The 17024-nt window shown below is 32.6% G+C and overlaps 2 protein-coding genes across 2 annotated transcripts; one reads left to right on the top strand and one right to left on the bottom strand.

Annotated features, from left to right (window-relative positions):
- Positions 1-3190: 3190 nt before the first annotated feature.
- Positions 3191-13282, bottom strand: LOC131847740 (uncharacterized). Its single transcript, XM_059197389.1, has 4 exons — positions 13011-13282; positions 9531-9707; positions 4341-4468; positions 3191-4262 (listed from the first exon to the last, which is right to left on the bottom strand). Exons 1-4 carry the CDS (start codon positions 13102-13104, stop codon positions 3474-3476), a joined length of 1188 nt encoding a protein of 395 aa, XP_059053372.1. The 5' UTR covers positions 13105-13282; the 3' UTR covers positions 3191-3473.
- On the top strand, positions 6215-16968 carry LOC131847738 (uncharacterized). The gene is made up of 4 exons (XM_059197386.1): positions 6215-6259; positions 14201-14326; positions 15577-15736; positions 16275-16968. Exons 2-4 carry the CDS (start codon positions 14211-14213, stop codon positions 16458-16460), a joined length of 462 nt encoding a protein of 153 aa, XP_059053369.1. The 5' UTR covers positions 6215-6259; positions 14201-14210; the 3' UTR covers positions 16461-16968.
- The last annotated feature ends 56 nt before the right edge of the window (positions 16969-17024 follow it).

The raw sequence follows: 17024 nt of genomic DNA, 5'->3' as shown, positions 1-17024 counted from the left end.
ATACCTTTAAAAAATCATGAATTATAGAACGCTGGTTCGCCACGTTAATATTATACAGCCAATATATGTATTATTCACATTTTTTTAATCCATATAAATGTTTTTAATTAATTACATTCATCGAATCACTAAATAAATAATATTTTTCGAGTAATAAAAACATAACACGGTCTCTCTACAACGGATGCCGCGACTACTGTGCTGATTCGAGTCTCTAAATACTCGAATAGAATTCAAGATTACATAAAGAATACGCTCAGGAAAGGGACAACAAGAAAACAGAATGTTAGCTCAATGAATATGATAAGGACATCTATATGTTTCCAACTTCTTCCAGCGTTCAATATTCGATACGTAAAATACCTGCGCGATATAGCGGACGCAAACGCGGTTGTTTTGTTTACGTGACGTAACCGCATGATGTCATGGCAACGCGGCCATTCTAGTATAATGCATGCGGCTCGCGCCCTCCGCCATTAAAACCAATAATGTAGCATGTACCAGTAAATTGTATGAATAAAAAAAAAAACAATGTCGGTCAAAGATAATGTTGAACTAGGTAAGCTACCTATTTAAAAAAATCTAATCAAATCTTAACTGTGAGTCAAATCCAAATCAAGCAAACATTTTTTTTTGGTTGTGTAGAGGTAATTTTTTTTTTAATTGATGATAATGGATTGGTACCCGCCTGCGCTAATGGTTTACGCTGGCGGAGCACCAGTGGAGGATGATAAGATGAGCATGAGGTCAGGCCAGTTAGCCCATCGTGACAAATTCATCAGTAATTTGTCACGATGGTTTCCAGGGGGAACCGCGTGGAGGTCAACCTGACATGGTACATTGCTAGCAATGAGATCATCAGTCCACATTACTAACAATCTCCTTTCCCCCTTGTAGAGGTAATTTAATGAATGTAAACAATGTAGTAAATTAAGCAGGTACTTTAAATATTACACGCAAGCACTGGCGCTTGTAGTATTTTTCTAGTATTAGTGTTACTTACTAGGAAAACAACAGCGGAGCCTGGCTCTTTATCAAAATTGTCCCTTAAACGCTTTACCATAGCCAGGCCAGCTGACCATGTCTCCTTTATTTATTTCTACTACTTACCTACTTTACCTATTTTAGACAACTTTATGTTACTTACATGCTCATTTTAAGTTACATTCATTTTTTAGATGTTGCATTCACTTGTCTTAGACAAGGCTATTATTCTAAATTAATAAAATCTTTTATATTTTTTTGTTATTAATTACTTTTGTTTATGTTTGTACAAAACATAAAGGAAAGCTATTTGTAACAAAGACTTATATGTTTTGTCAGCTCTGAAATATAATTCACTATTTCGTAGCTCTGTGTTTCTGCTGACCGATTAGGAATAGGCGTTGGTCTTTCTATTTCTCTAGTTTATTTCCTATGTTTAAGGACTTGCTAGAATTTAATCGTCCTAAAAAGGTTGCATAGGTATCTTTATACATACAGACAAGTAGCTGTCTGAAGATGGAAACAGTAGCGTATACTATCAGCACTGGAATGCACCATTACATTATCATACATAAAAAAAGTTATTGTTTCTGGCAGCCTGTACCATTGTTTTCAATATTTATATTCGATTGATACCATTTTTTACACGTCACTTTTGACTGTCTCAGGGCAATCCTCTTAGAAAATTTATACCTACGTGTGAAATTATTCCTGCGTTTTATTGAATAATTGTGTACCTAGTGCTCGCTTCCGCTCCAGTCCAGCAATTGTTAATGTTTTTGAGTCGAATATGGGTATGACAATCATAATATGTGGTTGCGTAGAATCACAATAAATTTTTCTAACAGAAATTTTGGTTCCCAACAATTTTGTTAAAAAGATGGATGAGTCCCAAGTTCCGTCCTAAAATAAGATTTTATTCTATTTTACGCGAACGCAATGGTTGGTCACTACTGGTAATATAGGCACTGACTGTTAATATTGGGACAACATAAAACGAAAAACTTTTATATTTGTATACTTTATTTTGAATAGAAAATTATATTAATAAGTTGGACCCAATAAGGGATGGGCTGTGTTAGTATAATATGTATTCACGTGCAAAATATGTAAACACATTAGCATTTCATTAAAGATACTTTATTTATTAGGAATTAAGCAATTTTTTCAGCATTTCAATTTGTACTCGCAAATTTATGTATGGATGAGAATAAATTTATTATAACAGCATAGGAGTGCTGTTATAATAAATGGTAACAAAAAATGTTTACGTATCATTGCAAGTGAAGGTCCTCAATTGTTTTGTATTTAAAAAGAAGTTGACGTAAGTAAATACAGGATTTTTAAGCAGACATAAAATATTATAGTACATTTTAAATTTCTATACACTATAAAAATGTATCAATTAAATTTTGGCATCTACTTAATAATAGTAAAATATATTATGCAAATATAATATGCGAATTAATACTAGAAAGATATGCTTTATAACATTATTCAAGCAGCTAGAAATGCTTGAAGATGTAAAACGTATACCTACTATACCTACACATATAAGCAAATAATCAAAAGCCTGTTTCACACTCAAATTACATTTATTAATTTTCATAATGTAGGTAGATTTATTCATTTTCGTTATATAACTACTTTTGTTAAATTAATTATTTGACGGGATTTTTTCTTCATATGATGATAATTTCTTACTTTGTTTCTCAACTAGGAAGGAACATGCCAAATTTGAAAATATACCTTTTTCCTATTTTTAAAAAAATATTTACAGATTTAGTGAACATTTTTATTGATTACAATCATAGAATGAGTATGTGGTTTATTATTTTGTTTCACAAACAAGTAACCGCATCTCGTTGCATAGCATTGAAAGTATTAAAAGTAAATATTAAATATTATCCATGTATGAAAGTTTCGAACATTCAAGAATATAAACATTGTTGTAGCTACGCTGATGGATAGCAATAACCACTTATTTATATTTATTTGTTATGCTGCTACTATTATTTTATATAAAGAAACTTATTATATAATCAAAATAATAATACTAGGCCTGTTGCCATAGCCAATCCTAAAATAATTCTGTTTAAATTCCATTAATAAGTATTCGATATGTTTTCTACATATAGGAAAAAAATACGACTCAAAAGGTATCGGATAGTAACCGCTTAAGGCGTTGTATACTTATATATATATATATATTGGTAACTATTTCTAAAAAGGGATGCAGGCTTGCAGGTATATAATAGACATACATCAAACACTATGTTTGAATAAATTGAATTAATAAAACTTCATATATTCACAATTCAATGGAATTGGATATTTGGAATATCATGGTGGCACTATCACATAATCACAAACTACCTATCACAATATCGAATTTTAATACATAAAATCGTTATAACTTGATTAAACAACATCAAGTCGTTGAAATTCTATAAAAGCAGTCTTATCCGAACATGAATCGTTAGAAACGATCAGCAAAAGACATACGGTCTGACGCATATAGGACATCTGTCAGACGCCGCCAGACATTTTCTAAGACAGTCAGCATGAAAGAAGTGCGCACAGGGCGTCACTCTCGCTGACCTCATACTGCCCAAGCAGACTGCACAAACATCCTCCAACGTGGCTAACTCTGCGGTGGTCGCGCGACGAAACCTTGCGAGAGAGCCTCGCGCTTCATTTAATTTGGATAGTGCCTCTCCGAGGCGATGTCGCCCATGCACAAATACGCACACATATAGTACAAACACTGCTAATCTCCACCGCTCGTACCACGCTAGGGCCGGCACTAAGGGTACAGCTAAAAATGTTGTAAGACCTCGTGCCCATGCTCCAAAATACAAGGCTTCCATTCCCTCTAATCTTTCCAGTTTTATTGCTGAAAGACCAATCGGCCACAATTCTAGAAATGTTCTTTCTGTTAAAACATAATATGTTCCCGTGATGACTGTGTATAGCGTTGTTGGCCGATAATGTTCCAGACCCTGCTCTAGACCGAAAGTCAAAAGCACAAATGTAATTGTCACTATAAACGTGACCGCTTTGGTCCATTCGAGGACTATTTTTGTGGCAGACATAGCTAGGTGCTTCACACGAGAGTGTCTAGTGACGTTGACATATGGAGACCAGTCTTCCTTAGTGCATATTTCGCGCACATAGCTCACGGAGTATGTGATAACGTTGTAAAACATGAGTGAATACAAGCTCGTTAATTTTCCTTGTGATACAAATAGTCTATCACACGCTGTGAAAATCAGCAACTGAAAAAATACAAAAACAAGGTCATAGATATGGTCATTATAGATACTTTTAATTTATGGAGTATTATTAGGTATTACCTGGCTAATCATTGTGGAAAGATTGTTCATCTGCAGAAACATTAGCTCAGTTCGTTCTAAAGGTGCATATACAGCTTTCAACATGCCCAACACACAGGCACCGGGCCGCCTTAGCCGCCTAGCTGCATCTGAAATATAAGTTTGATGGTACTGAAAGGTATGTATTAACATTGCCACAGTAATATATATATAATACATGTACGGTGTATAAAAAATAATAAAAATTGATATATGAAAATCATTAAGTAGTAGTTATTTAGATTTTGAATCGAACTTTTAAAAAAGATGGTTCTCCAGTCTGATTATCGCAGTTGATAGGGTTTATTTCCACTAATTTCATCACAATATAAGTAGGTAATCTTAGGGAAACAAAATACTTATAGACGTTTTATTTTCATAAATAAGTAATAAGTAAAATGTCAATATAGACAATGGATGGTCACGGAATGTCACATCGCATTGTCTATCAAGTTTCTAAGCTTTCCGTCTCACAGGTTTCTGTGGAACGTTTAGTGGAAAAAAATCAAGAAAATTATGTAAATAAAGGTTATTTGCATAATATTTCTTGATTTTTAAATAAGAACGACTAAAAATAAAGGAATAATACAAAAGATAACATATAAATATATCTATTATTATTATTATTTTACCTTACTTTGTTAACATAAAACTTATTGTATAGCTGTCTTATAGCACGGATGATACATCAATAAGCGGCCTAGTAGATATTTTATCTACATAATAATAATAATAATTGTGCCACTAACAACAATATAACAAAACAATTTTTAAGTAAATGGAATGGCTTTCATACTGACTGCCGACGACACTTAACGGTAAACGGTGACCGTCGCCTGTATACGTAAACAGCAACACGCGTTGCCATTCTGAAGGACTAGGATGTCATGCTCTCACCCTACAACAGCTTATAAACAGGTATAACAACAAGCTGCTTGGCGGCTGAAATAGGTGAGCCTGACATACCCACGCAAATGGTTTTTTACAAAGTTCACCTTGGTACGGTCAATAAAGAAAATCATATTTACATTTCCCTACTATATTATTCCCGGTTACATATATATATATATATATATATATTATACATATGATGCTAATGTAAAATAACAACTTAACTTATTGTGGTATATATACATACATATTATACAATATGTAGAGTTATTATTGTTATGAAGTTAACAATTGTTCTACTTCTGTATCACAGTTTGATTTGCAGAAAGGGTTAAAGGGTTGCCAAGCAGGATTATTATAGAGTCAGCACGAAGGTCGCTTTTCCAGTTTGATGCCAATCTCAGATGTCAATTTTACGATAATGGTCAAGTGGTCAGTAGAGGTCAGTCCATGCTTTATTAATGTGAATAACATAGTTTCAAAGGTTATTTTTTAAATATAATAATAGTAATAACCCTGGACAATACAGAAAGCGCCATCTAGTCCTAAGTTGAGCAGAACTTGCGTTATGGGTATATACTAGTCAACTGATGTAAATAAATACCTGATATATATATAGATAGATAGATAGATAGAATATACTTTATTTGCAACGTACAGTAAAGAAGAACCACAAAAAAGTATATATTTGTTAATACATACTTAATATACACAAAAACAACTATATCAATACAAACTATCATACTTATGAACATAAATGCTCGATCAGTGAGATTTCCTAACTAATACAATCAGTTTGGGAATTATTGTTCGAAACCTATGAATATAATAAAATAAATAAAATTATTCGACCTCAATAATAAATTTGATGGTGCAGATTACATAATAGCGTCTAATATTTGAAAAAAAAAGTATTGAATATAAAAGGGCCAGCCCAAGTTAAGGGTAGTCAGTTATCAGCAACTCTTCCTTACTGATTGTTCAATTATCACACAAGACTAGAGAATTTAGTAAGTACTTTTTATCTAAATTTGAATAATACTGAACTGAAACGTTTACAATTATTAGTTGGTACATCTATCAGTTAGTACAATGGTTACCTTTTAATAGTCTTTAGGGCTAATATGATATACTCTTATAAAGCCTTTATATAAATCATTATTCATAAACGCTTTACAAAGCTGTAATAAACATTAATTAGTAATTATAGTTATAAACACTCGATAAGTCTCTGATAAACGTCTACTAGCAAAAAAACGTTATTCATAACATGGGCCAGTATATAATTTTAATTAATTTAAGGCAATGTAACTCGACTCAAAATTGTGTAAAACTTCTATAATTTTTTTATTAATAAGACTGTAAAAGTTTCCAAATCTGTTTTACTTAATGCCACGTCGTATAATGCAATGGAATTGTTATATATGACAATATAATCAGAAATAACCATCGTTATAAGCGTCATGAACTTTTTTATATCTTGTCATGTATGAGCCGACTACGTGTTTGCTGTTTTAGTCATATATTATAAGTACTAGATAAGTAAAACAATATCTTATCAAATAGTTTTACGATATTGATTTATATAATATATTTTTTAACGTGGTATTCCCCTTTTATAATGAATATATTCAAATATTTAGAGCGCAATGCGGAGATATCAAGTGGTATTAGATAAAACCCTGACGAGGAAAAAATTGTCTCTTTGTGTATTAAGGTTTCAGGTAAAATCAGCTGGTGAAATTAGAATGAAATTTACACCAATCTATGTAGTGTTAGGGCACGACTAGTTAATGTACGTGAAGCTTGGAAGTAGTATTTTACATTATATGGATACAAAAAAAAATTACATCCCATATCTAAACATATTATACCGTAGTACCCACATATTTTGTACATGTTGTTTTGCAAGTCGCGATTCCGTTGATGAGTTATATTTGTGCGTTTATTTGCTCTCAAATGTGGAAATGGATGATGACCATTCGTCTGTTGATTTTGGCATAGCACCATTTTTATTATAGAGGTAATTGAAATCAACGGATTATTTCAAGGAGCAATGTAACAGCAATGAACAACAGATAATACATATTATTTCAATGTAAAGAACAACATGCAGTGCCTGTTTAGTGTAGTGCCAATAGGTCGATTGTTTTATTTTGGTATTTCATTCATGATACCATAAAAGCAGCGTTTACGTTATTCTTCCACTATTTGTTTACAAATTATATTTTTACGTCGTGTTTACAGATCGAACACAGGTCGAAAACAAAGTCGTCAATATGATTTCGGTTCTTTCGATCCTACGCAGCAATGAATATACAGAAATAAACTTTTTCGCTAGTAATAACATGTTGTGATACACTAGGTACATAGAGAATATTTTCTAATAGTATTGTACCTACTCTTTGTAGGTACATAATATATCACTTTTTTGGCAATGGAATATTAATCGCCGCAGTTGGAGTTTTGTATTGAAATAAAAGTTCAGCAGTGTACGTTATCCTCTTTAGGGTCAGTTGAAAAACAACTTCTTGCGATTCATCGTTTTTAAATAGCTAAAACTTAAATTATAATGTTTCTACTTTATATATCACATATATGTATATAGTGATAGGTGTAAAGAGTGCATATTATACTAGTATATTAAAAAAAAGTGAAAAAAGGGGAAATTTAAAATAATTTAAAAACCATACAAGCTGCGCGGTCGTGTATGCTATTTAGTATGATTTATAATTAGTTTCTTGGTGAAAGTACAGTTTTATGAATATTCTACTTGAATTAGCTCGGTATACACAGTCTGTATAGGCGAATTGAGACATTTTTCTTTTAGTCGGTTGAAAATATTTGGGGGGCGTGTATATTCGGTATATCAGCCATGTGTTTCCATGTAGCAGAAAAATACAAGTAAAAGTGTGGGCTATGACGCAAGTCCGTTGGCGAGGCGCCAGTCTCAGCTTCCGCCGCTGGTCCATTCAGCTATCCGTCGACAATGACCTGACTTCCACACAAATATATACGTTTGTGTATATTTATAAATAACAAACAACGTACGGGCCACCTACCCACATTGCTTGTCTAGCCGACAAATCGTTGGCTGATAATTGATAAAACTAATCATATATTCAATATTCAAATGTGTTCAATTTGATCTATAATATTTCAAGAAGGTATCTCATTCATAGTAACTATATTAATAATAATTAATAGTAAATAGCAATAATTAACAACTTTTATAGACACTGTTGCCAGTCATCTCTATTTTGTGGTTAATTATAAATAGATTATTATTTAACGAAGAATTTTTAAAATTTTAAATCATTAATACATTTAAATATAGTTATACTGATTCGATCGCGTGCTACTTTTTTAATCCCTATGAAAAAAGAGGGTTATTAAAAGTTTTACGAATTTACCGCCGACGATGCACCGCAGACGTATCACAGCTTCCAAACTGCTTTATCTATTTTTTATGCTTTTTTTTTGTTTAAGAGCTGACGTCATCAGGTTTATTCTCATCTATATTTCATGAAGATCTACCTTTTAAGATATTTGTCAAATGTTCTAGTTGAAACTTTTATATTAAGTAATATATAAATTTAAACAGAATCACAATCTAAGCATCTCTGTTATTATGCTTGTTTACGCGGATCTGTAGTTATGACTACCGCCATTATCTATTTACGACTGAAACAGAATTTAATTTTGAGAAAGAATGACGTCATCGTGAATATTTCAAGCGATGGCGCATAGGTCAGGAGAATGGCACGCCCCTCTTTTTTTCACCTAAATGCTTGTTAGGACTCTTTGTGTTAGGCCTTGCTTAACCATGTATACTTAAAATTGTGAACATTTCAATATACACAATTCTTCTGTACGTTTTTTGTGTAATCAGTAGTCACCTAACTCCTAAATGGCGGGGGGAAGAGGATTGTTAGTAATGTGGACTAATGACCCCATGACTGGCAAAGTATCACATCAGGTTAACCTCCACGCGGTTTACCTTGGAAACCATCGTGATAAATATCGACCCTCCAGTGAAAGGTGATAGGATGAGGTCTGGTCAGTTCGCTCATCGTGACGAATTCACTTAGTGATATCTAGGGTATCTAGGGGATCTAGAATCTAAATACCTTAGTGGTATCTAGGTGAGTTCGCAATGAGGTCAACCTAACATGGTGCATAACTAGCAACAATGGGTTTGTAGTATATTCAGTATTACTAACAATCACTTCCCTATAAGTGGAAGAACTGGTTTGGTGATAAGTATATTAGCAAATATACCTTGTGCAAGTCTAGCAACAGCAGGATACCATCTCGCTGGGTATTTGTAGTTCGCGGAAATCAGTACTGGCACCACCAAGCAAGTGTATGCCGCCATTAGCCAGGCTCCTCCCAAAGCCACCAGCAGTCCTCTCGGAGCCCAGTAGGGGAGAAGAAGTACCAACGACAACAACCATACTGAAAAATAAAGCAAAATTCTGTTACCTACATAAAAGAAGTGGTCTCGGACAGTGCGGTTTCAGAGACGTTTCCTCCCCGTACACTTAGATTGTGGATTTAACTTCTTGCCGAGGTTTTCTCACGCGACGGGGTTACAGCATGGAGTTTTTCAAGAAGGGTATATTTAGGTTTCTTAAAGGTCGGCAACACGCACTTGACACCTCTGGTGTATCAGGCGTCCATAGGCTACGGTAACCATTTAGGTACCATCAGATGGGCCGTATTCTTGTTTGCCACCATCGTGTCTAAAAAAGGCTAGGACGAAACTGCTTCTTTACATCTAATAATATTGTAAAATCATGGCGTGGCTGAATGTGCTGTAATCATGTTGTGCTGTTACTGTGTTAAAATTTCACGCAAAGACGGCTGAAGGAATTGTATGAAATTTGAAAAATTCAATATAGCTCAACATGCACGCTAAAGGAAGCTGAGAAAAATACCTCGCAAACGACTGAATAATAAATTTAGTACATATTTTAATACGCCAGCTACATTACTTTATTAACAGAGTAATAGCTGGCGATGTATAGATGTTTATTGTTAATCTTTAATAGAAAGTGATTTACGAATATACACGAGTACGAACTCGCAGGCACCAGTTTTATGGTCTATCAATAATAATAATATTAAGGATGCGCAGTTCAGACTGCGCTATCGAGAATCAAGCTAATCAGGATAATAAACAACTGATAAAAATAGTAAAAATAATTATATATAAATGTAGTAGTGTATAAATAATTATACTAATGGAAAACACAGATAACGTGGGAGGAATTGAACCAGTGACCATCGGAAATAAGGCATGTGTTAAACTGCTAAACCGTTTAGGGCGTCAAATAAAGAAGACCGTTCGGAATTTATGTATTCATCTATTTGTAATTTTGATTCTATATTATGTGCAACAATAGTGCTGTCTATCTATGCACCTATGACGTCCATCTGCTCTGTGGAACCATTATTGAAGTCAGCGCTGTAATGTGTGGAGCAAGCAATTTTTTTATATTTAACCAGAAATCATTTTGTGCCACAATAGTTTAGAACTGAATTTTATTTTCTCGTAACAGTAGTATTATAAACTACATTCCGCACAATAGAAATAAAAATAAACACTATCTATGCTTATCTATATTGATGCATGGTTGGAGTGGGGTCTATTTGTCGGGTTTACCTCCTCGCTATCCCCCGCGGAAAACATCATACCTATTTCCTGGTCAATTTGACACCACAGACAATTCGACATTCGAATTATCGTTTATTAAAAAATACTAATTTATATGAAAGTCAAAAACAGTTTACAATATTTGTTCCCATTTTAACCGTTTTTATTTTGTAACACATCACATGCTCACAGCTGGTCATCGTCCTTTTGAATGCTAAAACGAACGAATATAACCCAGCAATTTAAGAATAAAACTTAAAAGTGTATATATATATTAAATTATGGCTGTCAGAATAAAAATATATGTTTATGTATTCGTTTATGAATTCACATAAAAATCTTCAATACAATTGAAGATTTTTACAATATTTGTTATTTAAAAAGTTTTATGGAATGTAACAGATTTTAAGGTCTTTTACTGAAAGTTAAAATTTTCTTGTTTCTAGTTCTTTCTTTTGTTATGCCTTGAGATATCATCATCATCATCATTACATAGTATAAAACAAAGTCGCTGTCGCTGTCTGTCCCTATGTATGCTTAAATCTTTAAAACTACGCAATGGATTTTGAGGCGGTAGTTTTTAATAGATAGACTGATTCAAGAGGCAGGTTTATATATATAATACATGTATACCCGTGCGAAGCCGGGGCTAGTAGCTAGTAGTGCTATAAAAAATGGAAAAAATAATGTTATCCCATAGTTTCTGCATGCTTCCGCGGAAGATAAGCGTTTATTAGGTTACCCCTATTGGGTTGGACCCCACTGCTAGTGCTGTACTATGTCTGACCGGGGGGAAGGGGATTGTTAGTAATGTGGAGTAATGATCCCATTGCTAGCAATGTACCATGTCAGATCGACCTCCACGCGGTTCCCCCTGGAAACCATCGTGATACATTCCCGGTGAATTTGTCACGTTGGGCTAACTGATGTGACTTCATGCTCATCCTACCATCCTCCACTGGTGCTCCGCCAGCGTAAACCGTTAGTGCAGGCAGGTTCACCATTCCATTATCATCCTTTAAAAAAAAATTATGTCTGACCGCCACGTGGTCTTCCTTGATGGGTAATTCTTGTTGAATTTTACCTTATTTCTCTGGTACCCACCAACCTAAGTATAATGTTAGCGCAGCCAGTTGGACATTTATATTATTATATCAATTTCAAAAATAAGGGCTGCAATTTTGATATTTTTCTGTATTGTACTTATTTTTGATCGAGTTGTTGCCGACTCAAAATGAGTATGGATATATCTTTCCCATAGAAATCAAAACAACTCAATTATTTGAATGTACCTGTGCAATTTCAGTAAATTAATCAATTGTAATTTGTCAGTTTTTTACCCAACGCTGTTTTTCATACATTACCTAAGTTTTGCGATATATATTACATAGATACCAAAATAAATTAAAACTACTAACATCAATGTTACTATACCACTTATGTTGTCCAGTTGTTTATTTATTTGCCGATATGAATAAAAATATTAATTTATTTATGTATTTTTAATGCACGCTCTATAAAAGGCTTTACAATATACATTTGGTAGACTTAACATCATTACAGATTTTATATCAGTCGACCATAAGTGGTCTAGAGCATAATATATAGTTTGCGTTGCATTATAAAATTAATAAATAAGGAATTTTTTATTACAATTATAATTTAGTAAATACATTTTTAAAATTATATCTTTTCAACTCAGCTTTATAAGCCATATTGAATTTCTAAACACTTGCATTCCTATTAATTATGATTTTAAATCACCATGTACTTAGTATAAAGAGACAATGTAACTTCCATTGTGTATGTACTGAATTTAGGCATGATTATAAACAAGCACATTCTTCATTGAAACGTGTGTATAAAACATGACTCGTAGAATGCAGACAAACAAATCATTTTAAAAATAATCATCATACATCAACAACGGAATTGGAACTAGATATATTATTTCTGTTTTATTGGTGAAAGTTAGTTATTAAAATAGGTCATAAACTTATTACCTACATACTATAACGTATATAAAACCTAGATATGATTAAATATTTAAAAAAATGGAAATATTTGTTCTATACTTCTGTATTTTCAATGTATTGGCATACCTATGTTGGCGATTTTGTCCTCAGATTTAATGGTTTGAATCTTCGAGAAGGAGTCACTTCTTATCCTACCACGCACTCGGGATATCATGCCCATTTTATTTTGTTATTATATAAAACAAAAAACTGCTGTTGAAAACCACTGAAAAATTTCTTTCACGAGTTATTCCTAAAATGTTATGATTATTTAAACCACACAGTTGTAAACCGCAATGTCTCAATGCCTCCGATTTGGGCGAAGTGTGTCACATGAATGCGCATTATGAGCGCAAACGTTTGGGCGGGCGGGCGGTGGCGTTTGCGCACACATTATGATATACACAATCGACGCAGTTGCCTTGATAATTGAAATATATTGCGGGTCCAATGACGATTCTGTCTGGCTTATGTAAAACTTTCGTTCATACATTTGCAGCAATGAAAATGGAAGTCGAAAATTTATGTACGTTGTTTGTTGGTTGACGTCTGCTCAGTTTGCAATGACGTTTATTTTTAAATTTAATTCTATGTCAGTGACTTGTGAAATCAAAATACTGAATGTTACTTTAATTTTAGTCCCTACTTACCTGTCTATGTGAATCATATAAGAAACTACGTACCGGACGCTACGTTTTTCCCTTCGATGGTGACTAAGATGACGCCAATGACTACTGGCAATCTATAGTACTATAATATATATTTCATAAATCGCATGAAACAAACGAATAATTTTCTCTGCCGACATGCAGACTGTCCATCCGTCCATCTACATGTCAAATAGTTGTATATTAGAAACTATTGATATAATGTTTACGATTTGAGATTTGGAGTAGTTTTAGAAATTATTCGGCCAATGTTATAGGAATTAAAAATGTTATAAAAATATTTCATACTTCTTACTTTACATTACCAACCTATATATTTCAATATGCATATAAAATACTTACAAACAAGAGCAAGTGAAGAATATAAATAATTATCATTTTAAAGCTTCATTTGTATATTCGTTTTATTTGCTAAGAAAAACTAATTAAAATAAAAATTTCGACATGCATAAGTAATTAAAAAACTTACATGAATCATTGATTTTTAAAAATGAATTGAGAAGTACTATCATGGAGCTCGCCTGATTGTAAATTCTAATAATTATAGAATATCTAATTGTCAATTTTTATTATGTACTGCAACAAGTTGTATCTGTTACATGTTTAAAGAACTGTGGACATGCATCCAATATTGTACGTGATGTTGACAATCGGTGTGTGCCTGGCTCACTACAGAGGAGAATATGACACTCGCAACCTCATCGAAAGAGACGAACCACTGGATGATACTGAAGGGTAAGTTAAAAACGACGTATACAATTTGAGACATGAATTCAGTTCGTCGGCAGAATTAGTTGAGGCAGAGACTGTACAGTGTAGCACACAGTAGTACTTCTTAATAGTAAGTATAACATAGTAATAGTATAATAAAATAAGTTTGCTTCAAGATAATAAATAATTTAAGAAAATAATTTAATGTAATTTATGAGACCATTTAAAAGTGCTATGAATAGTTTTTTTAAAAAGAATTATTCTGTCGGCGATGACGGTATATGCAGGCTTGTAAGCATTGTAGGATGAAAGATGAGGCTGATAGTTACCTATTTCACGTTACGTATCTGCATTAAAAAATAAGTGTATGACTAAAAAAAATAAGTGTAAGTACATGTAGACAATAATATGGATTGCTTATTTTACACAAAGAAAGCGAACTTTCCATCTTCATACAGTTTCAAAATTGAGTAATAATGAGTAAGTAGAAGACGCATTCGACATATTTTAGTTTTATTAAAAGGACATTGGAATGTAAAATAAATCTTTTTCAAGTAAGCTACGCTGTAGTGGTAGGTATGAACTACAGAGAGATTGCGGAGAATGTTGATAAACTAATAAGATAATATCGTAATCTAAAGCAGATAGTTTGTCAAGCAATGTGAAATATGTTTTGAGGTATTAAATTAAAATTTGAAAACACAATTAAGCTGACCTTAGTGTCTTAGTGTCATATTCCAACCTTTCAAACCGAAATATACTATAGTGCAAAGCAAGCTATTTGCAGTTGAAATACATTTCACGCCCTTGACATCGTAGATAAGCATGCATGGTATTCGAAATAACAATATATATATACATATAGTAACCTCATTTAATTTAAAAAATATATCTAAATGCAACTTATACTTACTTTATTCTGTGAAAAAAATATTTAATATACAGAGATGGCACTGTTACTTTTTTATGGGGCGTGTTTCTTTAAAGAATGAAATATTCTTCCCAATTTGTCTATTCATATAGGTAAATTACAAACAAGCAAAGAGAAACATTTAAGATTTGTGATATCCATATGTTTGTCCGTAGATATTTGTAGTCGGTGGTTAGTATTGTTCATTAGAGGTAGTACAAGAGAAAGACATTTTTGATCACAATATTTCATTTAGTAATTGGTATGAAAGAGTTTAGTTCATTACTCCTAAATATGCATTTTTTATACATCCTAGTTTCTATAAATTCTACTGTTGTATTAATACAATAATTGTAATTAACAGGGATATTGTCGAGTGTCCGGTATGTGTTGGATCCAGTTCTAGTGATTGGTTACCAAGCAATGAGGTGTGTCCTATCGTCAGAGGTAACAAGAGATACAAGAGGTGTCAACGTGGCACATATGTCAACACCATCTGCGATAATCGACTGGATTGCTATAGGGTAAATATTGCTTTTACGCCTACAATTTATTGTAGAACATGCTTGTATATTCTCTTACACAAAATAATATAACTAAAGCAATCTTCATAAATGATTAATTATTTAATAAATATAGTAATAGATAAAGATAGTAAATAGATACTGTGTACCAAATTTCATTTAAATCGGTTCTGTAGTTTTGACCTGAAAGCACGTCAGACAGATAGACAGACAGACAGACTTACTTTCGCAATTATAATATTAGTAAGGACTAAAAGTGATTTTCATAAAAGGTCGAGAATTATTTTTTTCAGGGAGATTGTCTTCCTCAATTGGGTAGTCTTCTTTTTCCACTATTCGTTAATTTACCTAATCAAATAATAATAGGTTTCTGTATTATTATAAAAATAAAAGAATCAAATCGACATACAAGCAAGTTACTTGATTTGAAGTAGGTAGGTACTTAGTAGGAATAATAAATAAGCATTATTATAGAATTACCTAATTTAATATTTACAGTGTTTATTATTTTAGTATAAATTCCATTATATCTTTTCAGGGACCTAAGGAGCAATGTACTGAGAAAATGGATTTCGATATTTACGGACAAAAGTGTGCACCAGGGTATTACTGTAATAAGTACCTTGGAGTTTGCACAGGGCTCGAGTACAATGTGGAGAGCAAAACTCAATGGCTTCTTAATCCCAATCGACGGTACCCGTTAAGAGCGAAGCGTAATATTTAAATATCTAATTTTCCACATTCTTGGAATTAAAATTGATGCAACAGATTAATCGATAAAATATGATGATTCGGTGTCATTATAGATATAGCAAAATTATATTTTTATTATTGGTCCTTATATTGAATAGTCTCCAGCTTAGATAAAACTGCTTAGGTACTTATAGTTACCTACTATTAGGTGCCGCAAATGGAGACTTTGAAGGTCCTTGATATACCTATCTAGATATATATGAGTCTACTTATTTATTTATAAAATTAATAGTTAATATTTTATCAATGTCAAAGTGATATTACTTATTCGAAACTCTCTGTGCGCGAATTCATTTTCACCAGTTTTTTTACCCATCAGAGGGATCTTGATTTGTGTTCATATAAATTTGTTATCCTTTTTCGAATTCTATGTATGAATAGTGAATACCTGCGTGAAACAGACAATTATTTATTTATTTTAAGTAAGTACATATTTAGTACGAGTAGATATTATTTGCTCCTGTGATATAATGAAAACGTACTTGATCTCAAATAAATGTATATTATTATAAAAATAAATTAAATTTACAATTGT

This window comes from Achroia grisella, unplaced genomic scaffold (genome assembly GCF_030625045.1).
Source record: "Achroia grisella isolate CSIRO2021 unplaced genomic scaffold, CSIRO_AGI_Agris_v1 utg540, whole genome shotgun sequence".
NCBI lineage: Eukaryota > Metazoa > Arthropoda > Insecta > Lepidoptera > Pyralidae > Achroia > Achroia grisella.
This window is presented reverse-complemented; position numbering and strand designations above follow the sequence as displayed.